Source organism: Struthio camelus, chromosome 31, assembly GCF_040807025.1.
Source record: "Struthio camelus isolate bStrCam1 chromosome 31, bStrCam1.hap1, whole genome shotgun sequence".
Lineage (NCBI taxonomy): Eukaryota > Metazoa > Chordata > Aves > Struthioniformes > Struthionidae > Struthio > Struthio camelus.
Window position 1 is genome coordinate 4098514 of NC_090972.1, and position 22797 is coordinate 4121310.

General features: G+C 69.4%; 1 protein-coding gene across 1 annotated transcript in view; it reads left to right on the forward strand.

Annotated features, from left to right (window-relative positions):
* The window catches only part of ADGRL1 (adhesion G protein-coupled receptor L1), a 49221-nt gene extending 26740 nt beyond the window's left edge, over window positions 1–22481 (forward strand). Inside the window, exons 7-25 of the mRNA XM_068922689.1 lie at window positions 1317–1423; window positions 1601–1736; window positions 3306–3409; window positions 4263–4448; window positions 5399–5437; window positions 6072–6255; window positions 6920–7042; window positions 7750–7955; window positions 8408–8578; window positions 9121–9330; window positions 10455–10675; window positions 11165–11231; window positions 11721–11812; window positions 12887–13055; window positions 13667–13795; window positions 14016–14112; window positions 15453–15581; window positions 16410–16427; window positions 17809–22481. Coding sequence (XP_068778790.1) covers window positions 1317–1423; window positions 1601–1736; window positions 3306–3409; window positions 4263–4448; window positions 5399–5437; window positions 6072–6255; window positions 6920–7042; window positions 7750–7955; window positions 8408–8578; window positions 9121–9330; window positions 10455–10675; window positions 11165–11231; window positions 11721–11812; window positions 12887–13055; window positions 13667–13795; window positions 14016–14112; window positions 15453–15581; window positions 16410–16427; window positions 17809–18521 — 3101 coding nt within the window. The 3' untranslated portion in view covers window positions 18522–22481. The remainder of the gene's footprint in view (window positions 1–1316; window positions 1424–1600; window positions 1737–3305; window positions 3410–4262; window positions 4449–5398; window positions 5438–6071; window positions 6256–6919; window positions 7043–7749; window positions 7956–8407; window positions 8579–9120; window positions 9331–10454; window positions 10676–11164; window positions 11232–11720; window positions 11813–12886; window positions 13056–13666; window positions 13796–14015; window positions 14113–15452; window positions 15582–16409; window positions 16428–17808) is intronic.
* Window positions 22482–22797: the final 316 nt, after the last annotated feature.

The window sequence follows — 22797 nt, forward strand, 5'->3', positions numbered from 1 at the left end:
CCAGATGCCTGGGTCCCTTTTGGGGGGAGCCCCAGGGGTGTGGGTCTGCTTGGTGGGGGATGCCCTGGATGCCTGGGTCCCTTTGGGGGGAGCCCTGGGGGGTCTAGGTTTGGGGGTGGGCATCCCGGATGCCTGGGTCCCTTTTGGGGGGAGCCCCAGGGGTGTGGGTCTGCTTGATGGGGGGTACCCTAGATGCCTGGGTCCCTTTGGGGGGAGCCCCGGGGGGGTCTAGGTTTGGGGGGGGGGCATCCTGGACACCTAGATCCCTTTTGGGGGGAGCCCCAGGGGTGTGGGTCTGCTTGGTGGGGGACGCCCTGGATGCCTGGGTCCCTTTGGGGGAGCCTCAGGGGTCTGGGTTTGGGGAGGGGGTGTCCCGGACACCTGGGTCCCTTTGGGGGGAGCCCTGGGGATCTGGATCTGCTTGGTGGGGGGCACCCCAGATGCCTGGGTCCCTTTGGGGGGAGCCCCAGGGGTGTGGGTCTGCTTGATGGGGGGCACCCCAGATGCCTGGGTCCCTTTGGGGGGAGCCCCAGGGGTCTAGGTTTGTGGTCGGGGGAGCTCCTGGGGGTCCTGAGAGGTCCTCTGGTCCATGGAGGGGGTCCTGGTCCAGGGTGGGGGTCCCTGGTCCATGGTAGGGGTCTGGGCAGGGGGTCTGGTCCAGGGTTGGGGGGGGTCCCAATCCATGGGGAGGTCCCGGTGCGGGGAGGCCCCAGTCCATGGAGGGGGTCCCCGTGCAGGGTGGGAGGGTCCCGATCCATGGGGGGGGTGTCCCGGTGGGGGGGGGTCTCGGCCGGGGGTCCCGGTCCAGTGTGAAGGGGAACCCAGTCCATGGGGTCTCCAGTCCAGGGTAGGGGGGGTCCCGGTGTGGGGGGGTCTGGGCCAGGGGTCCCGGTGCAGGGTGGGAGGGTCCCGATCCATGGGGGGGGGGTGTCCCGGTGGGGGGGGGTCTCGGCCGGGGGTCCCGGTCCAGCGTGAAGGGGAACCCAGTCCAGGGTAGGGGGGGTCCCGGTGGGAGGGGGGGTCTCGGCCGGGGGTCCCGGTCCAGCGTGAAGGGGAACCCAGTCCATGGGGTCTCCAGTCCAGGGTAGGGGGGGTCCCGGTGGGGGGGGGGTCTCGGCCGGGGGTCCCGGTCCAGCGTGAAGGGGAACCCAGTCCAGGGTAGGGGGGGTCCCGGTGGGGGGGGGGGTCTCGGCCGGGGAACCCGCTCCAGGTGGTCTCCGGTTCAGGGTGTGTGTGGGGGGGGGGTCCCGGTCAGTTCCCTCCCTCTCGAGGGCAGCTCCGTGACCCCCTTCCCCCCCCCCACCCCGTTCCCGCAGGCCCGGCGACGACGGCGGCGCCCAGCGCGGCGGCGGCGCGGCCCACGGCGGCTCGGAGCTCGGCGGCGCCCGGGCCCAGCCCCACGGCTCGCCGGGGCCCGCTGACGGCCCGGCCGGGCCCGGCGGCCGCCGCCGCCGCCGCCGCCGCCACCCCGAGGGGCCCCGCGGCGGCGCCCGCGCCCGCTTCCCCCGGCGGCGGCGGCGGGGGCGGGGGCGGGGCTGGGGGCGGGGCCGGGGGCGGGGCCGGGGGCTCGCCGGGCCCGCCCCCCGCGGCCCCCGCCCCGCCCCCGCCGCCGCCGCCGCCCCCGGCGCAGGGCGCCCCCCCGCGGCTGTGCGAGGCGCGCGAGGTGCGGCGCGTGCAGTGGCCGGCGGCGCAGCAGGGCGTCGTGGTGGAGCGGCCCTGCCCCAAGGGCACCCGCGGTACGGGGGCGGGGGGGGGGGTCTGGGGGGTGGGCTACGGGGCTGGGAGGGCGTTGGGGGGGCACATGGGGAGGGACATGGGGGGCTGCGGGGTGGGCTACGGGGCTGGGAGGGCGTTGGGGGGGCACATGGGGAGGCACATGGGGGGTTACGGGGTGGGCTACGGGGCTGGGAGGGCGTTGGGGGGCACATGGGGGGCTGCGGGGTGGGCTACGGGGCTGGGTGGGCACATGGGGGGGCTGTGGGGTGGGCTGCGGGGCTGGGAGGGCATTGGGGGGCACATGGGGAGGGACATGGGGGGCTGCGGGGTGGGCTACGGGGCTGGGAGGGCGTTGGGGGGGCACATGGGGAGGCACATGGGGGGGCTGTGGGGTGGGCTGCGGGGCTGGGAGGGCATTGGGGGGCACATGGGGAGGGACATGGGGGGCTGCGGGGTGGGCTACGGGGCTGGGAGGGCGTTGGGGGGGCACATGGGGAGGCACATGGGGGGCTGTGGGGTGGGCTACAGGGCTGGGAGGGCATTGGGGGGGCACATGGGGGGTTACGGGGTGGGCTACGGGGCTGGGAGGGCGTTGGGGGCACATGGGGAGGCACATGGGGGGCTGCGGGGTGGGCTACAGGGCTGGGTGGGCACATGGGGGGGCTGTGGGGTGGGCTGCGGGGCTGGGAGGGCATTGGGGGGCACATGGGGAGGGACATGGGGGGCTGCGGGGTGGGCTACGGGGCTGGGCGGGCACATGGGGGGGCTGCGGGGTGGGCTGCGGGGCTGGGTGGGCACATGGGGGGGCTGTGGGGTGGGCTGCGGGGCTGGGAGGGCATTGGGGGGCACATGGGGAGGGACATGGGGGGCTGCGGGGTGGGCTACGGGATGGGCTATGGGGCTGGGAGGGCATTGGGGGGCACATGAGGGGCTACGGGGTGGGCTATGGGGCTGGGAGGGCATTGGGGGGCACATGGGGGGCTACGGGGTGGGCTACGGGGCTGGGAGGACACTGGGGGGGCACATGGAGGAGGGGATATGGGGGCCTATGGGGGGGCTATGGGGCTGGGAGGGTGTTGAGGGGGACATGGAGGTACAGGGGACTATGGGACTGGGGGAATATTGGGGCACATGGGGGAGGGGGCATGGGGGGGCTATGGGGCTGGGAGAGTATTGGGGGCACATGGGGGATATAGGGAAGCTATGGGGCTGGGAGGGTATTGGGGGGGGCATGGGGGAGGGGGAATGGAGGCTGGGGGGGGCTATGGGGCTGGGGGAGTATTGGGGGATTATGAGGCCAGGGAGCATGGGAAGACATGGGAGAGAGGGGTATGGGGGGGCTATGGGGTGCCTATGGGTTTGGGGCACATTGGGGGGCATGGAGCTGGGGCAGGGGGGCTACAGGGGGCCTCAGAGGGCTGGGGGGGGCCACAGGGATCCCCCCTTCCCACCCCCAAGGCATCGCCTCCTTCCAGTGCCTGTGGGGGGCCAGGCATGGGAAACCTGCGGGGGGGGGGGCTGAGGGGGGTTATGGGGGGCTGTGGGTCGCATGGCCCCAGCTGACCCCCCCCCCACCCCCGGCCCCCCAGGCATCGCCTCCTTCCAGTGCCTGCTGGGCCTGGGCGTGTGGAACCCGCGCGGCCCCGACCTCAGCAACTGCACCAGCCCCTGGGTCAACCAGGTGGCCCAGAAGGTACCGGGACCCTCATCCCCCTGGGACCCCCAGCTGGGACCCCAGGGGACCTTCACCACCCCTGGGAGTCCCCTGGAACATCCCCAGGAGCTCCCCTTGGGCAGGGATCCTCACCGCTCCTGGGACCTCCCCCACCCCAGGGACCCCCTCGGGACGTGGGGACACTCACCACTGTGGAGACCCCTCTAGGGACCCCCCCGCCAGGGACTCCCTAAAGCCATGGGAACCTCTCCAAGCCCCCCCCGACCAATGGGAGCCCCCAGGACCCTGGGAGCCCCACCCTGGGGAACCCCCCAAGATCCCCTCTGGGGACCCCCAGGACTCTCCCCACCCCAGGGACCACCCCAAGACCCTTTCTAGGGATCTCCAGGACCTTCCCCACCCCAGGACCCCCTGCCCAGGGCCCTAGGACATCCAGGACCCTCCCCACCCCACAGACATCCTGCCCAGGGCCCTGGGACCCCCAGGAGTCTGCCCACCCCATGGACCAGCCCAAGACCCTCTCCAGGGAACCCTCAGGACCCTCCCCACCCTGGGGACCCCCATCCAGGGACCCCATGCCCAGGGTTCTGGGACCCCCAGAACCTTCCCCACCCCCACCCAAGAACCCCCCCAAACCACTCAGTGTTCCCATCCCGCCTGGGACCCCCGAGACCCCTCTCCCTACCCCAGAGCTGGGTGTGGGGGGCACTCAGGGCGTCCCCATCCCTGAGGGACACCCTAGAGCAGGGAGATCCTCGCTTGAAGGTTGACCCCAGCAGCCCCCCCCTTTCCCGGTGGCCCTGCGGTGGCAGTTCTGGGGTGCAGGGATGGGGGGGGGGATCTGATGCTGACCCCCCCACCCCCCCCCCAGATCAAGAGCGGGGAGAACGCGGCAAACATCGCCAGCGAGCTGGCGCGGCACACGCGGGGGCCCATCTACGCCGGCGACGTCAGCTCCTCCGTGCGCCTCCTCGAGCAGCTTCTCGACATCCTGGACGCCCAGCTGCAGGCGCTGCGGCCCGTCGAGCGCGAGTCCGCCGGCAAGAACTACAACAAGGTGCGGCCCGGACGCCGGGGCCCTCTGCATGACGGGGTGACCCAGATGGTGGAGTCCTCCGGATGATGAGGTCTCCTGGACACTGCGCTCCCCCAAACGCCGGGGTCCTGCAGATGACGGGGAGCCCTGCACCCCTTGGTCCTCCGGATGACGAGGTCCCTCGAAAGCTGGGGTCCTCTGGATGACGAGGTGCCCTAGACACCACGGTCCTTTGGATGATGGGGTCTCCCGGGTGATGGGGTTCCCTGGGTACCAGGATCCTCCGGATGATGGGGTGGACTGCACACTGGGGTCCTCTGGATGATGGGTGCCTTGAATCCCGGGGTCCTCCAGATGATGAGGTGCCCTAGACACCAGAGTCCTTTGGATGACGGGGTCTCTCGAGTGACGGGGTCTTCTGGGTACCAGGATCCTCCAGATGCTGGGGTCCCTCAAATGCCACGGTCCTCCAGATGACGAGGTGCCCTAGGCACCAGAGTCCTCCAGATGCTGGGTGCCCTGCACGCCGAGCTTCTCCGGCTGACAGGGTGTGCTGGCTGACAGGGTCCTCCGGCTGACAGGGTCCTCCGGATGCCAGAGTCTCCCTGCAGACGGGTGTCTCCGGATACTGGGATGCCCCATACACTGGGGTCCCCTGGACACTGGTGTCCCCCAGTTGCTAGAGTGTCCTGGTTGTGGGGGTGTCCCAGATGTCGGGGTGCGCAGGACCCCAGGGTGCCGAGGACACCGGGGTCCTCTGGATGCCATGGTCTCCCGGATGCCAGGGTCCTCTGGCTGCTGGGGTGACCTGGATGCTGGGGTTCCCCAGACACTGGGGTCCTCCCCCCTGCCCATCCCACCAGGGATCATTCCCTCTCCATTTGGGAAGAGGGTCTGGGGGGTGTTGGGGGGGTTCGGATGTGGTACCCCCCGCCCAGCCTGATGCCCCTTTTCCCCCCACCCCGGCACAGATGCACAAGCGGGAGCGGACGTGCAAGGATTACATCAAGGTGAGCGTGGCCGGGCGCGCCAGGGGGCTGTGCCGTGGGGCAAGGTTGGGCTGGGCTGGGGGTCAGGGCGGTGCCATGGGGCTGGGGGTCGCTGGGCTGGGGATCAGGGCAGTGCCGTGGGGCTGGGGGTCACTGGGCTGGGGGTCAGGGCAGGGCTGTGGGGCTGGGGGTCGCTGGGTTGGGGGTCACTGGTCTGGGGGTCGGGGCAGTGCCATGGGGCTGGGGGTCGCTGGGCTGGGGGTCAGAGCAATGGGTCCAGGCTGGGCTGTTGGTGGGCGTGGCCGGGGGCGTGGCCAATCGGTGCCTGCATGCAGTGGGGTTGGTGAGGGGCATGGGCGTGGCCCCACCGCAGGGGGGCGTGGCCAAGCGGTGCCTACATGCAGTGGGATTGGTGGGGGGCATGGGCGTGGCCCCACCGCATGGGGGCGTGGCCGATCGGTGCCTACATGCAAATGGCTTGGTGGGGGCGTGGCCCCGCCGCAGGGGGGCGTGGCCGATCGGTGCCTGCAGGTAGTGGCGGAGTTGGTTGGGGGTGTGGGCGTGTCCCCGCCGCGGGGGCGTGGCCGATCGGTGCCTGCATGCAGTGGGGTTGGTGGGGGCGTGGCCGAGGGGCGTGGCTGAGCGGTGCCCGCAGGCGGTGGTGGAGGCGGTGGATAACCTGCTGCGCCCGGAGGCGCTGGAGTCGTGGCGCGACATGAACGGCTCGGAGCAGGCGCACACGGCCACCATGCTGCTCGACGTGCTCGAGGAAGGCGCCTTCCTCCTGGCCGACAACGTCAAGGAGCCCGCCCGCTTCCTCGCCGCCCGCCAGAACGTCGGTGCGCCCACCCACCCACCCCGCCCTGCGGGGAGCACCCAGACCTTTGGGTCCCTGGGCGAGGGAGGGGCCCTGGACACCTGGTCCACTTGGGGACATCATCTGGATGCCCAAAGAAGCCCCAGCAGACACCTGGGGGAGCCCCCACCTGGATGCCTGGGTCCCCATGGGAGGGGGACTCCAGATGGTGGAGTCCCTGGGAGAGGGGGATACCCGGCCGCCTGGGTCCTTAGGAGAGGGGGAGCCCCAGATGCCTGGGTCCCCATGGGGACATCACCCGGGTGCCCAGAGCAACCCTAACACACACCTGAGGGAGACCCCACCCGGACACCTGGGTCCCTGGGAGAGGGGGGACCCCAGGCCCTTGGGTCCCTGGGGGAGGGGCATATATGCACACCTGGGTCTCCATTGGGACATCGCCTCATCACCCAGTGGAGTCCCAGCAAATGCCTGGGTGAGACCCTAACCATGTCCCCAGGAAAGGGGGGCCCCTGGATGCCTGGGTCCACGGGGGCCATCACCCAGAGGAGCTCCACCAGCTGCACAAGGAGCACACGTGTGTGCGGCAGCGTGCACAAAGGATGTGTGTGCAGGGGGATGGGCCAACAGGGACACGTGTGTGTGAGAAAACACGTGTGTGTGAGGACGTGTATGCTCTCCCCCAGTGCTGGAGGTGACGGTGCTGAACACAGAGGGGCAGGTCCAGGAGTTGGTGTTCCCCCAGGAGTTCGGGAGTGAGAGCTTCATCCAGCTCTCGGCCAACACTCTCAAGCAGAATAGCCGAAACGGTGAGGGGCCGAGGGGGTCCCGGGGGGTCTGGGAGGGACTTGGGGGTCCAGGGCAGAGCCAGGTGGGTGCCCGAGGTGGGTCTTGAGGGTCCAAGAGGGATCTCAGGGGCTCTAGGGAGAGTCCTGGGAGATTGCAGAGGTCCCAGCAGGGGTTTGGAGGGTTCTCCAGGGTCTTGATAGGGTTGGGGGAATCTCAGAGGTCCCTGAGAGGTCTTCTGGGGGTCTGGGGAGGGAGATTTGGGGGTTTCAGGGTCTCGGAGGGGGTCCTAGGGGGGTTCTGGGGAGATCTCAGGGGCTTGAGGGGGATTTTGGGAATCTCAGAGGAGGTCTGAGGTGATCTGGGGAGGGGATGTGGGGGGATCCTACAGATCTCAGGGAGATCTGGGGGTCTTGGAGGGATCCCAGGTGTCCTAGCAGGGTCCAAAGAGATTTGGGGGGGGTTGCAGGAGACCTTGGCAGTGGGAGGTCCTAGGGCAGGTTGGCAGAGAGAGATGGGGAGATCATGGGGATCTCCAGGACATCTCAAGAGTTTCAGGTGGGTCTGGGTAGATTTCGGGGGGATCTCCATGGTCTCAGAGAGCTCTAGGGGTCTTGTGAAGACCTCAGGGATACTTTGGGGGAGTTCTCGGGGGTCCTACAAAGGGTCAGGGAGGTTTTGGGGGGCTCTCAGGGGTCCCTGGGGGAGTCTAACAGTTCCGGGCCCGCAGGGGTGGTCAAGGTCGTCTTCATCTTGTACAACAACCTGGGGATGTTCCTGTCGACGGAGAACGCGACGGTGCGGCTGGGGGGGGACGTGGGCGCCCGCAGCCCCTCGCTCGTCGTCAACTCCCAGGTCATCGCCGCCTCCATCAACAAGGAGTCCAGCCGGGTCTTCCTCATGGACCCTGTGGTCTTCACCCTGCCCCACCTCGAGGTGAGACCCCTCTGGGACCCCCACCTGGCCCCTGGGAACCCCCTGGCACCCACCACGCAGCCCCTGGGACCCATTCTCAGCTCTGGGAACCCCCCAAGGCTCCCCCATCCAGCCCCTGGGATGCCCAGCTAGCCCCTGAGACCCCCAAGGACACCCAAACAGCCCTGGGGACCCCCAACGAGCCTTCCCAACCCCTGGGGCCCCTCCAGCACCTCCAATTCTCCCAGTCTCTGGGCCCCCAGTTCCCCCAAGACCCCCCAGGACCCTGCATTCTCCCAGTGCCTCCCAGTGCCCCTAGTTTTCCCAGTCCCTGGCCTCCCAGTGCCCCTACAACCTCCCCCAACGCCCAGTGTCTCCCAGTGTCTCCACTTCTCCTGGTCCCCCAGCACCCTCAGCGCCCCCGGGAGCCCTCGGCACCCGCAGGCGCCCCCGCACTGACCCGACACCCACAGGCCAAGAACCACTTCAACGCCAACTGCTCCTTCTGGAACTACTCGGAGCGCTCCATGACGGGGCACTGGTCGACGCAGGGCTGCCGCCTGCTCGACACCAACGCCACCCACACGTCCTGCGCCTGCAGCCACCTCACCAACTTTGCCGTGCTCATGGCCCACCGCGAGAGCGTAAGCACCCGGGGGGGACACGGGGTACACGGGGCGTGCAGCACCGACGCCACCCGCGAATCCCGCGCCTGCAGCCACCTCACCAACTTCGCCGTGCTCGTGGCCCACCGCGAGAGTGGGAGCACCCGGGGGGACGGAGGGAGACACGAGCACCCGAGGGGACGTGGGGACGTTAACCGCTCGCCATGCGGGTCGCGGGCGCAATGCCAGGTGCTGGTGCAGGGTGCAACAGGGGTGCCGTTGTAGGTTCGCACATGCATGCAGGGCACGAAGATGGTGCAGGGTGTGACACCGGCACGACGCAGGGGGCTGTTGTGGGTCCGGGTGCCCAGGCAGGGTGCCGTGCAGGTGTGCAGTGCGACGCGGGTGCAGGGTGCGATGCCAGGTGTTGGTGCAGGTGCAAGCGCCGGTACAGGGTGTGACGCGGGTGCAGGGTGCGATGCAGGTGCCAATGTGGGCGCACGTGAAGGGTGCAGGTCGGGGTGCCCGTGCGGGGCGGGTGCTGGTGAGGGCAGCGCGCTGAGGCTCGGTGCGTGCCGCAGTACCAGGGCCGGCTGAACGAGCTGCTGCTGTCGGTGATCTCGTGGGTGGGCATCGTGGTGGCCCTGGTGTGCCTGGGCATCTGCATCTCCACCTTCTGCTGCCTGCGCGGGCTGCCCTCCGATCGCACCACCATCCACAAGAACCTCTGCATCAGCCTCTTCCTCGCTGAGCTCGTCTTCCTCGTCGGCATCGACAAGACACAGTACCAGGTCGGGCCCCCGTCGCCCCCCCAGGCACTCCCCAGGGCACTTCAGAGGTCACCAGAGCCCCCCAGGACCCCTCAGGACCCTGCCTGTAGCATCCAAGGGATCCCCTGCACCGCTGAATGGCACCTTGGGGCCACCCAGACCTCTCCAGGGACCCCCTAGGACCCCTCCAGGACACCTCGGAGGTCACCAGAGCCCCCTAGGACCTCTCAGGACCCCCTTGTGGCACCTAAGGAACTCCCCCACACACACCCTTTATGGCCCCTCAGGGTCCCCCAGACCCCCCTTGAACCCTTCTGTACCCCCCATGGCACCTTGGAACCCCTCAGAGGCCCCCAACCCCCCCCCCCGAGACCCCTTAGGACCCCCCAAGGTACCTCAACCTGTGCCCGCTCCCATAAGTGGCCTGCCCCATCTTCACGGGTTCCCCGTCCCCATGGGGTCCCCATCCCTCAGGGTGCCCCCAGCCTTGTGGGGTGCCCCCAGCCCCACGGCCACCCCACGGCACCCTGTGCCCGCTCCCATAGGTGGCCTGCCCCATCATCGTGGGTTCCCCGTCCCCATGTTGTCCCCGTCCCTCAGGGTGCCCCCAGCCTTGTGGGGTGCCCCCAGCCCCACGGCCGCCCCACGGCACCCTGTGCCCGCTCCCATAGGTGGCCTGCCCCATCATCGTGGGTTCCCTGTCCCCATGGTGTCCCAGTCCCTCAGGGTGCCCCCAGCCTTGTGGGGTGCCCCCAGCCCCACGGCCACCCCACGGCACCCTGTGCCCGCTCCCATAGGTGGCCTGCCCCATCATCGTGGGTTCCCTGTCCCCATGGTGTCCCAGTCCCTCAGGGTGCCCCCAGCCTTGTGGGGTGCCCCCAGCCCCACGGCCACCCCACGGCACCCTGTGCCCGCTCCCATAGGTGGCCTGCCCCATCATCGTGGGTTCCCCGTCCCCATGTTGTCCCCGTCCCTCAGGGTGCCCCCAGCCTTGTGGGGTGCCCCCAGCCCCACGGCCACCCCACGGCACCCTGTGCCCGCTCCCATAGGTGGCCTGCCCCATCATCGTGGGTTCCCTGTCCCCATGGTGTCCCAGTCCCTCTGGGTGCCCCCAGCCCCACGGCCACCCCACGGCATCCCTGCAGGTGGCCTGCCCCATCTTCGCGGGGCTGCTGCACTACTTCTTCCTGGCGTCCTTCTCGTGGCTGTGCCTCGAGGGCGTCCACCTCTACCTGCTGCTGCTCGAGGTCTTCGAGAGCGACCTGTCGCGCCGCAAGTACTACTACGCCGGCGGCTACTTTTTCCCCGCCGTGGTGGTGGGCATCGCCGCCGCTGTCGACCACCGCAGCTACGGCACCGACCAGGCGTGAGTGGGCGGGGCCTGGAGTGAGGGGCGGGGCCTGATGGGGCAGGTCCATGGTGGTGGGTGTTGCTCCACCATTCGATCATTGCAGCTACAGCACTGACCAGGCGTGAGTGGGTGGGGCCTGGAGCAGGGGGTGGGGCCTGGAGCAGGGCGGGGCCTGGTGGAGCAGGGGGCGGGGGCTGTCAGGTTGGGGGGGCGGAGCTGTGGTGGTGGGCATCCACCACTGCAGCTAGGTGGCCAGGTGTGAGTGGGTGGGGCCAAGCTCGAGGGTGGGGCCTGATTGAGCAGGGGGCGTGGCCTGATGGAGCAGGGGCGTGGCCTTGAGTGAAGGCAGGGTCTGGTGGGGCAGGGGGCGGAGCCATGGTGGTGGGTGCCACCATTGACTACTGCAGCTGCAGCACTGACCAGGTGGGAGTGGGCGGGGCCTAGAGCAGGGGGCAGGGCCTGGTGGTATGGGGGTGGGGCTTGCTGACCCACTTCTCCCCATAGCTGCTGGCTCCGGGTGGACAATTATTTCATCTGGAGCTTCATTGGCCCAGTGGCCTTTGTCATCCTGGTGAGGGGCACCGTGGGGCCCGCTGTGGGTCAGGCCGCGGGGCGCTGGGTGCCATGGGGGTGGCTGTGGGGTGGTGGGTGCCGTGGGACCTGCATTGGGCCCAGCTGTGGGGTGGTGGGTGCTGTGGGACACACCCCGGGTCTCACACTGGGTCTGGCTGTGGGGTGGTGGGTGCTGTGGGATGGCTGGGGGACCTGCCCTGGGCCCAGCTGTGGGGCAGTGGGTGCCACGGGGCAGCCATGGGACCTGCCGTGGGTCTGGCTGTAGGGTGGTGGGTGCAATGGGGTAGCCGTGGGTCTGTCCATGCAGTGGTGGATGCCATGGGGTGTCCATGGGTGCATCTGTGAGGCAGTGGGTGCCATGGGGCGGCCGTGGGACCTGCTGTGGGTCCGTCCGTAGGGCGGTGGGTGCAATGGGGTGGCCGTGGGTCCGTCTGTGGGTCCATCCGTGGGGCGGTGGGTGCCGTGGGGCGCTGACGTCCCCCCGCAGGTGAACCTGGTGTTCCTGCTGGTGACGCTGCACAAGATGATCCGCAGCTCGGCCGCCCTCAAGCCCGACTCCAGCCGCCTCGACAGCATCAAGTGAGGCCCCCCGAAACCGGCACCCCAAAAACGGGGAGCCCTGGAATGGGGACCCCCAGAACTTAGGGCCACAGGGACCCCCAAAATGGGGACCCCTGAAACCTGCACCCCTGAAACTGGCACCCCCAGAGTGTGGGGCCCTGCTGCCCCCCCAAAACTGGGACCGCCAAAACTGACACCTCTGAAACAGAGACCCCCGAAACTTGGGGCCCTGCTGCCCCTCGAATCTGGGACCCCTGAAACCAGTACCCCCAAAACGGGGACCCCCAAAACATGGAGCCGTGCTGTCACCTGAAGCTGGCACCCCGAAACGGACCCTGCCACCCCATGAAAATTGGGACTCCTGAAACCAGCACCCCTGAAACATGGGGCCCTGCTGCCTCCTGTAAACTGAGACCCCCGAAACAGGGACCCCTGAAATGTGGGGCCCCATCACCTCCCGAAACCAGGACCCCCGAAACAGGGAGCCCTGCTGCTCCCCAAAACCGGAACCCCCCAAAACCAGGATCCCTGAAAAGTGAGGCCCTGCTGCCCCCTGGGATGGGACTCCTGAAACCAGGACCCCCAAAACTGGGACCCCCAAAATGTGGGTATCCAAAACATAAGGCCTTGCTACCCCCCAGGATGGGACCCTCAAAATGGGGCCCCCCAAACTGGCACGGGGCCCCCCAAACTGGCACCAGACCCCCAAAATAAGACCTAGAGCCCCAAATGGAGACCCCAGTGCCCCCCAGAATGGGACAACTCTAACAGGACCCTGTAATGGGGGAGCGCCCCAAGACACGGAGCCCCTGGGTGGGACCCCCAGATGGATGCTGTGAGCTTCCCTCCTGGGCCCCTGTGATCCCCACCCCCAGGTCATGGGTGCCAGGGACCCTCAGACCCCCACGAAACCTCCACAGGTTGTGGGTGCTGGGGACCCCCCCACCCACCAAGATCATGGGTGCTGGGGCTCCCACTGACCCACCCCTCAGATTGCGGGTGCTGGGGACTCCCAGACCCCCTGTTTCCCCCCCAGGCTGTGGGTGCTGGGGCCCCCCCTGACCCCCCTCGTCTCCCCCCCGCCCTCCACAGGTCGTGGGCGCTGGGGGCCATCGCGCTGCTGCTGCTGCTGGGGCTGACGTGGGCCTTCGGCCTCCTCTTCGTCACGCGGGAGTCAGTGCTCACCGCCTCGCTCTTCACCGCCTGCAACGCCCTGCAGGGCACCTTCATCTTCGTCTTCCACTGCGCTCTCCAGAAGAAGGTGGGTGGAGGGCACCCAAGGGTGGGGGGGTCCCGGAACGGGGTTCCCGAGGCGATGGGCCCTGGGGTGGGGAGCACCCTGCTGTGGGGGAGGCCCAGGAATGGGGGACAGACCCTGGGGTGGGGGTCTACAGTGGGGGAGCACCCAGGTCAGAGGGGATCCACCTGGGTGGGGGGGGTTCCTTTGTGGTGGGATAACTGGTGTCTCAGGAGTGGGGGGGGTCTTGGGGACAGGAGAGGGGGAGTCACCAGGGTGGGGGGTTCCAGGGTGGGAGGCATCTAGGGGGCAGGGGGGGCTAAAAATTGGGGGACGGACCCTAGGTGGGGATCCCTGGATGGGGCATCCCTTAGGATGGGGTAACCATGGTCTCAGGGGTGGGGAGGATCCTTGGGTGGGGGGTCCCGGGACCAGGGTCCCTTGGGGTGGGGTAACCAGAGTCCCAGGGGTGGGGGGGATCCCTGGGTGGGGGTCCCTTGGGATAGGGTAGCCAGGATCTCCAGGGTGGGTGGGGGGTCTAAGGGTCGTGGGGGGTCCTAGAGGTGTGGGGGGGGTCCAGAGGGGTCCCGGCGGTGCCACCCACCCCCCCGACCCTGGTGCCCCCCCACCCCCAGGTGCACCGGGAGCTCAGCAAATGCCTGCGGCACGCGTCGTGCTGCCTGCGCAGCCCCCCCGGCACCACCCTGGGCTCCCTCAAGACCTCCGCCATCCGCACCAACACCCGCTACTACACCGGCACCCAGGTACAGCCGCCAGCCGGGGCACCCGCAGGACCCCTGCCAGCCGGGGACAATCGGGGCACTCAGGGTTGGGGGCCCCAGGGGCAACCGGAGGCCCCTGGCTCTGAGGTCGCTGGGGTGGGGGTCATGGGGTGTCCAGGGGTGTTGGTGTCCCCAGGGTTGGGGGTACCTGGGGGTGCTGGGTCCCCGGGCAGGGGGGTCCCAGCTGAGCTGTTGCCCCCAGAGCCGGATCCGGAGGATGTGGAACGACACCGTGCGGAAGCAGACAGAGTCCAGCTTCATGGCGGGGGACCTGAACAGCACCCCCACCCTCAACCGAGGTGAGACCCCCATCACCCGGGACCTCCGAGCCCCCTAACCCCCACCCCCAACCAAGGGCAGACTCCTGGGACCTCCAAACCCTCCAACACCCACCCCAAACCGAGGTGGGACTCCCAAATCCAACAACACCCCCACCCTCAACCAAGGTGGAACCCCCCCCAAGCCCCCAGGAGTCCTGAACCCCCTGACCCCCACCCTCAACCAAGGTGGGACCCCCAAGACCCTCCAACCCCCACCCTCAACCAAGGTGGGATCTCCAAGACCCCCTGGGACCCCCAAGCCCCTCCAACCCCCACCCTCAACCAAGGTGGGACCCCCAAGACTTCTAAGCCCTGTAACCCCCACCCTCAACTGAATTGGGACCCCTGGGACCCCCAAGCTCCTCCACCTCCCACCCTCAACCAAGGTGGGACCCATGGGACCTCCTAGCCCCTGTAACCCCCACCCTCAACCAAGGTGGGACCCCCCAAGACTTCTAAGCCCCTGTAACCCCCACCCTCAACTGAATTGGGACCCCTGGGACCCCCAAGCTCCTCCACCTCCCACCCTCAACCAAGGTGGGACCCATGGGACCCCCAAGCCCCTCCACCTCCCACCCTCAACCAAGGTGGGACCCCCAAGACTTCTAAGCCCTGTAACCCCCACCCTCAACTGAATTGGGACCCCTGGGACCCCCAAGCTCCTCCACCTCCCACCCTCAACCAAGGTGGGACCCCTGGGACCCCCTAGCCCCTGTAACCCCCACCCTCAACCAAGGTGGGACCCCCCAAGACTTCTAAGCCCCTGTAACCCCCACCCTCAACTGAATTGGGACCCCTGGGACCCCCAAGCTCCTCCACCTCCCACCCTCAACCAAGGTGGGACCCCTGGGACCCCCTAGCCCCTGTAACCCCCACCCTCCACCAAGGTGGGACCCCCAAGACTTCTAAGCCCCTGTAACCCCCACCCTCAACTGAAGTGGGACCCCTGGGACCCCCAAGCTCCTCCACCTCCCACCCTCAACCACGGTGGGACCCCTGGGACCCCCTAGCCCCTGTAACCCCCACCCTCCACCAAGGTGGGCCCCCTGGGACCCCCAAGCTCCTCCAACACCCACCCTCAACAGAGGTGGGACCTCTGAGACCCCCAGGCCCCCTGACTCCCACCCTAAACTGAGGTGGGATCCCTGGGACCCCCAACACCCACCCTCAACCAAGACCCCCGGGACTCCCCAAACCCCCCATCTCCCAGGTGAGACCCTTGCCCCCCAAGCCCCCTCAGCTGAGGTGGGACCCCTGGGACCCCCTGGGCGCCCTCAGCCCGTGGGACCCCCCGGTGACGGTGGCTGTGCTGCCCGCAGGGACCATGGGCAACCACTTGCTGACCAACCCGGTGCTGCAGACCCGGGGGGGCACCAGCCCCTACAACACCCTCATCGCTGAGTCCGTGGGCTTCAACCCCAACTCGCCCCCTGCCTTCAACTCGCCAGGTCGGTACCATCGGCGCACACCCCCAGCTACCCCCTCCAAATACCCCCATCTCCAAATACCCCCCCCTTCAGCTCGCCAGGTCGGTACCACCGGTGCACACCCCCAGCTACCCCCTCCAAATACCCCTATCTCCAAATACCCCCTGCCTTCAGCCCACCAGGTCAGTACCACCGGTGCACACCCCCAGCTACCCCCTCCAAATACCCCCATCTCCAAATACCCCCCCTTCAGCCTACCAGGTCAGTACCACCGGTGCACACCCCCAGCTACACCCTTCCAAATACCCCCCCCTTCAGCCCACCAGGTCAGTACCACCGGTGCACAACCCCAGCTACCCCCTCCAAATACCCCCATCTCCAAATACCCCCCGCCTTCAGCCCACCAGGTCAGTACCACCGGTGCACAACCCCAGCTACCCCCTCCAAATACCCCTATCTCCAAATACCCCCCCCTTCAGCTCGCCAGGTCGGTACCACCGGTGCACAACCCCAGCTACCCCCTCCAAATACCCCCATCTCCAAATACCCCCCCTTCAGCCCACCAGGTCGGTACCACCGGTGCACAACCCCAGCTACCCCCTCCAAATACCCCCATCTCCAAATACCCCCTGCCTTCCCCCCCTCCCCGATCGACAACCCCACTTGGGGACCTCCTCAAATCCCCCCCAAAATACCCCCCATCTTCAGTGCCGCCAAGTGGGTACCCCATATGGGGGCACCCCCAAATCCCCCCTGCCCCCATCCTCCCTGGGGGGCTCGGGGGGGCTTGGAGGGGGGCTCTGGGGTTGGTGCCCCCCTAACCTGCACTCTCCACCCCACCGCTGCCAGGGAGCTTCCGCGAGACCAGTAAGTGCCCCCCCTCGTGCCCCCCCCCGCACCCTCTTGTGTCCCCTGGGTCCCCCCATGTCCTCGTGTCCCCTCTGCACCCTCTCATGTCCCCTGTGCCCGCTCGGGTCCCCTGTGCCCCCCTGTAGCCCCCCCATGTCCTCGTGCCCCCCCTTGTGTCCCCCCTGCACCCTCTTGTGTCCCCCCTGCACCCTCTTGTGTCCCCTGTGCCCCCCATGTCCTTGTACCCCCATCCCCTCATGCCTCCGTCCCCTCGCGCCCCACAGCCCCTCGTGCCCCCCCGTCCCCTCGCGCCTCCGTCCTCTCGCGCCCCACAGCCCCTCGTGCCCCCCCGTCCCCTCGCGCCCCACAGCCCCTCGCGCCCCACAGCCCCTCGCGCCCCCCCGTCCCCTTGTACCCCCGTCCCCTTGTACCCCCGTCCCCTCGCGCCCCACAGCCCCTCGTGCCCCCCCGTCCCCTCGCGCCCCCGTCCCCTCGCGCCCCACAGCCCCTCGTGCCCCCCCGTCCCCTTGTACCCCCGTCCCCTTGTACCCCCGTCCCCTCGCGCCCCACAGCCCCTCGTGCCCCCCCGTCCCCTCGCGCCCCCGTCCCCTCGCGCCCCACAGCCCCTCGTGCCCCCCCGTCCCCTTGTACCCCCGTCCCCTTGTACCCCCGTCCCCTCGCGCCCCACAGCCCCTCGTGCCCCCCCGTCCCCTCGCGCCCCCGTCCCCTCGCGCCCCACAGCCCCTCGTGCCCCTCGTACCTGCTCGTGCCCCCCCGTCCCCTTGTACCCCCGTCCCCTCGCGCCCCCCATCCCCTCACATCCCACACCTCTTCATGCCCCTCGCACCCCCTCGTGCCCCCATGTCCCCTCACACCCCCTATCCCCTCACCCCCCATGTCCCCTCGCGTCCCACAGCCTCTTGTGCCCCTCGCACCCGCTCGTGCCCCCACGTCCCTTCGCGCCCCCCATGTCCCCTCACACCCCCCATCCCCTCGCGCCCGCACATCCCCTCGTGCCCCCCATGTCCCCTCATCCCGCATCCCCTCGCGCCCCCCATGTCCCCTCGCATCCCACAGCCTCTTGTGCCCCTCGCACCCGCTCGTGCCCCCACGTCGCCTCGGGCCCCCCATGTCCCCTCACACCCCCCATCCCCTCGCGCCCCTCCATGTCCCCTCACATCCTGCATCCCCTCGCGCCCCCACATCCCCTCGTGCCCCCCATGTCCCCTCACACCCCCCATCCCCTCGCGCCCCTCCATGTCCCCTCACATCCCGCAGCCCCTCGTGCCCCCGTGTCCCCTCATGCCCCCCCCATCCCCTCGCGGCCCCCATCTCGCACCCCCCCCCCGCCCACCCCCAAGACAAGCCCCAGCTTAACAAGCCCCCCGGCCCCCCGCAGAGCACCCGCTGAGCGGCACCCGCGACGCCGCCGCCGGGGCTGCGCTGGACCCGCTGCCGCTCAACGGCAACTTCAACAACAGCTACTCGCTGCGGGGGGCCGAGGGCGAGGGGGGGCCGGCGGCGCGGGGCGCCGAGGGCCGCCGGGCCCTGCCCGACGCCGCCGCCTTCGAGAAGATGATCATCTCCGAGCTGGTGCACAACAACCTGCGCGCCGCCGCCGCCGCCGCCTCGCACGGGGGGCCGCCGCCGCCCCCGCCGCCGCCGCTGCCGCCGGCCCCCCCCGGCGAGCCCCCTCCCGGCGTGCCCGAGCTGGGACTGCTCTACCAGGAGCTGGCGCGGGCGCAAGCGGGCTTGGGGCCCGGAGGTGGGGGGCCACCCCTGCCGCCCCCCCCGCCGCCGCCGCCGCCGCCCCCCCCGCCGCCGCCGCCCCCGCCGCCGCCGTCACCCCCCCGGGACTCGCGTTACGCCGCCCTGGCTGCCGCCGCCGCCGCCCCCCCGCCGCCCCGGGACTCGGTTTACCCGGACAGCAGCCCCGAAGGGCCCGCCGAGGCGCCCCCGTATTTCGGCGGCCCCCCGACCCGCGCCGCCGTCCCCCCGCTCCCGGCGTATTGCTGCCCCGGGCGGCGGCCCAGCCGCGAGGTTTTCGGGGGGGTCGAGGGGCCGGGGGGGGCCGAGCCCGACGGGCAGATGCAGCTCGTCACCAGCCTCTGAGCGCTGTCCCCCCCCCCCACACACACACCCTATCTCCTTCCCCCCCCCCCCAATTTCCGGCCTGGCCTCGCACGACGGTCAGGCCTCGCACGAGGGTCGGGCCTTGCACGGGGGTTCGGCTTCATGCGGTGGCCCTCCCCCCCCCCACCTTGCACGGGGGTTCGGCCTCGCACGGCGCCCTGGGGTCGCACGGGCATTCGGCCTCGCACGAGGATTCGGGCCTCGCACGGGGACCCGGCGATTTGGCCTCGCACGACGCCGCACCTGGGCAGCCGGCCTGGCACGGGGAGCCGGCCTCGCACGTCGTCTCGGCCTGGCCCGGGGACCCAGCTGCGCACGTGGCTCTGGCCTCGCACCTGGACTCGACCTCGCACGGGGACCCGGTGTCCCCCTCCCTCCGTCGCCGCGGCCTCGCACGTGGACCCGATCTCGCACGTGGACCCGATCTCGCACGGGGGCCTGGTGTGCACCGCCATCGCCGCGACCTCGCACGGGGAGCCCGGCCTCGCACGTGGACCCAACTTTGCACAGGGGCCCGGCGTGTCCTCCGCCCTCCATTGCCGTGGCCTCGCACGGGGACCCGACCTCGCACGGGGGCCCGGCGTGTCGTCTCCCCCCCCCCCATTGCCGCGGCCTTGCACGTGGACCCGACCTCGCACGCCGCCCCAGCCTCGCACGAGGGCCCGGCCTCGGGCACCTCCAGCACCGGACACTGCAGGCCTGTGTGCCCCCCCCCCAAACCTGGACACAGCAGGGGGGGGTCCTCGTGCCGCTCCCCCCCGCCCCGTGTGGACACAAAGGTGCTTGTGCCCCCCCCCTCCCCGAACCAGAGCTGGGGTTCCTTGTGCCCCCCCCCTTGCATGGACATGGGGGTCTTTGTGCCCCCCACTTGGACACGGTGGGGCCCTCGTGCCCCCCCATGTGGACATGGGGGGGTCCAGGGGCCCCCCGACACAGAAACCCCCCCAAACCAAGCTGCCCCCACCCCACACCGTGGGGGGGGGATGAATATGGCTGGGGCCCCTTGGGGGGGCAACCCCATTTGGGGGGGGTCTCGGCCCCCCCCTTGCACGACTCCAGACTTGTGCCCCCCTGGTGACCCTCCCACCCACCCAAAAGCCATCATGGGTGTGGGGGGGGGGCACAGCGGGGTCCCCCATGTCCTTGGCAGCACCGAGTCGGGAGGGGAGCCATGGGGGGGGCTCTGGGCCCCCCCCACCGAGGCCCCCCCGCCCGACGATTTCATTGCCAAAAAAAAAACCCCAACGCCCCCCCCCCAAAAAGACACATTTTCCTTGTAATATAGCTGTAAATGGACCAGACCCCCCCAACCCCCCCCCCACCCCGGGGAAACTGAGGCACCGGGGGGGGGTCCCATCCCGGCGGGGCCCCCCTTGAAGCACAACCCCCCCCCCCAGCTCGGGGGGGCCCCGCCGCGCTGTACATACGGAATTGGGGTGAAAACAGCCCCAAATGGGAAAAACACCCGAATTGGGGGGGGGCGGGACTTGGAGGGGATTTCTGCCCCCCCCAGGGCTTGAGGACCCCCCCCCCGAATTTGGGAACCCCTCTAGGGTATTGGAGACCCTCCTAGGGTGTTTGGTCCCCCCAGGATTTGGGGGCCCCCCCAAGGGTATTGGGGAACCCCCAGGATTTGGGGGCCTCACAGGGTTTTGGGGACCCTCCCTAGATTTTGGAGCCTCCCCGAATTTGGGGACCCCCCCTAGAATTTAGGGACCCATCCGGGATTTGAGACCCTCCCCCAGGTTTTGGGGACCCTCCCCAGGGGCATGGGGACCCTCCTGGAGTTGGGAACCCCCCCTCGGATTTTGGAGCCCCCTCAGGGTTTGGGGGTGCCCCCTGGCCCCCCCTCACCGAGGCAGGGGGGCACCTCATGAACCAAAGACCTGGGGGGGGCAGCCCGGGGGCCCCCCAAATCGAGGGGGTTCAGCTCCCCCCCCCCAGCTATGGGTTATCAGGGCTCTTCCGGGGGGGGTCTCATAGGGGGGCCCCACCCGGGATTTTGGGGTCCCCCCCAGGGTGCAGACCCGGGTGTCCTGCCCCCCTCCCTCCCCGGGGTCTGCCCCCCCCACCCCGGTTTTGGGGGTGCTGGGGGGCCCTTCCTTCCCCCCCCCCCCCAATCTGCCAAACCAACTTTGGGTCGAGTGCATTAAACCAACGAAAAACGGACAAAAAAGAAAAAAGAACGAGAGAGCGAGGAGAAAAGGAACGGAAAAAGGGAACGGCCCTGGCCAGGGCCACCGCGGGGACAGCCAGGGCCACCGCGGGGACAGCTGGGGCCACCGCAGGAGCAACCAGGGCCACCACAAGGAGAGCTGGGGCCACCGCAGGAGCAACCAGGGCCATCAGGGCCATCATGGGGACAGCCAGGGCCATCAGAAGGACAGCTGGGGCCACGCAGGGACAGCCAGGGCCACCATGGGGCCTGCCAGGGCCACCACAAGGAGAGCTGGGGCCACACGGGGACAGCCAGGGCCACCGCGGGGACAGCTGGGGCCACCGCAGGAGCAACCAGGGCCACCACAAGGAGAGCTGGGGCCACCGCAGGAGCAACCAGGGCCATCATGGGGACAGCCAGGGCCATCAGAAGGAGAGCTGGGGCCACACGGGGACAGCCAGGGCCACCGCGGGGACAGCTGGGGCCACCGCAGGAGCAACCAGGGCCACCACAAGGAGAGCTGGGGCCATCAGAAGGACAGCTGGGGCCACGCAGGGACAGCCAGGGCCACCATGGGGCCTGCCAGGGCCACCACAAGGAGAGCTGGGGCCACACGGGGACAGCCAGGGCCACCGCGGGGACAGCTGGGGCCACCGCAGGAGCAACCAGGGCCACCACAAGGAGAGCTGGGGCCACCGCAGGAGCAACCAGGGCCATCATGGGGACAGCCAGGGCCATCAGAAGGAGAGCTGGGGCCACACGGGGACAGCTGGGGCCACCGCAGGAGCAACCAGGGCCACCACAAGGAGAGCTGGGGCCATGCAGGGACAGCCAGGGCCACCACAGGAGCAACCAGGGCCACCACAAGGAGAGCTGGGGCCATCAGAAGGACAGCTGGGGCCACGCAGGGACAGCCAGGGCCACCATGGGGCCTGCCAGGGCCACCACAAGGAGAGCTGGGGCCACACGGGGACAGCCAGGGCCACCGCGGGGACAGCTGGGGCCACCGCAGGAGCAACCAGGGCCACCACAAGGAGAGCTGGGGCCACCGCAGGAGCAACCAGGGCCATCATGGGGACAGCCAGGGCCATCAGAAGGAGAGCTGGGGCCACACAGGGACAGCTGGGGCCACCGCAGGAGCAACCAGGGCCACCACAAGGAGAGCTGGGGCCATGCAGGGACAGCCAGGGCCACCACAGGAGCAACCAGGGCCACCATGGGGACAGCTGGGGCCACCGCAGGAGCAACCAGGGCCACCACAAGGAGAGCTGGGGCCCCGCAGGGACAGCTGGGGCCACCATGGGAACAACCGGGGCTAGCACGACCCCAGTGGGAACAACTAGGGTCACTATGGCCATGGCTGGGACAGCTAGGGCCACCGCAGTCACTGTGGGGACGGCCAAGGCCATCTTGGGGCCAACAAGGCCACCGCAGGACAGCCAAGGCCACCGCAATGGCCATCGCAGGGACAGCCACTGTGTCCACTGCCATGGCCGCCATGGGGACAACCGCTACCAGGGCTACCATGGGGGCAGCCAGGGCTGTCATAGCCACCATGGGGATGGCCAGGGCCACCATGAGAATGACATGGGCCACCACAGGGACAGTCAGGGCCACCACAGGCAGGGTCAAGGCTACCATAGGAGTGGCCAGGGCCACCACAGGGATGGTCACGGCCACCATGGGGAAGGTCACAGCCACCATAGGGGTGGCCAGGGCCACTGTGGGGATGGCCAGGCCCAAGTGGATGGAGACCAATAAAGGTGACACCAGTTCTTGGAGCCGCGTCCTGTGTCCAGGGTTGGCGGTTGTGGGGTGGGTTGTGCGTTGGGGGCAGTTGTGGGGTGGTTGGGGGGGGTCAGGCTGTGGGTCTAGGGGGCAGTTGTAGGTCAGGTTGTGGGTCTATGGGACAGTTGTGGGTTGGGTTGTGCATTAGGGGTGGTTGTGAGTCAGGTTGTGGGTGCAGGATGTGGTTGTGGGTCAGGGTGTGGGTCTAGAGAGTAGTAGTGGGTCAGGTTGTGCCTTGGAGGTGGTTGTGAGTCAGGTTGTGGGTCCGGGATGTGGTTGTGGGTCACGGTGTGGGTCTAGAGAGTAGCT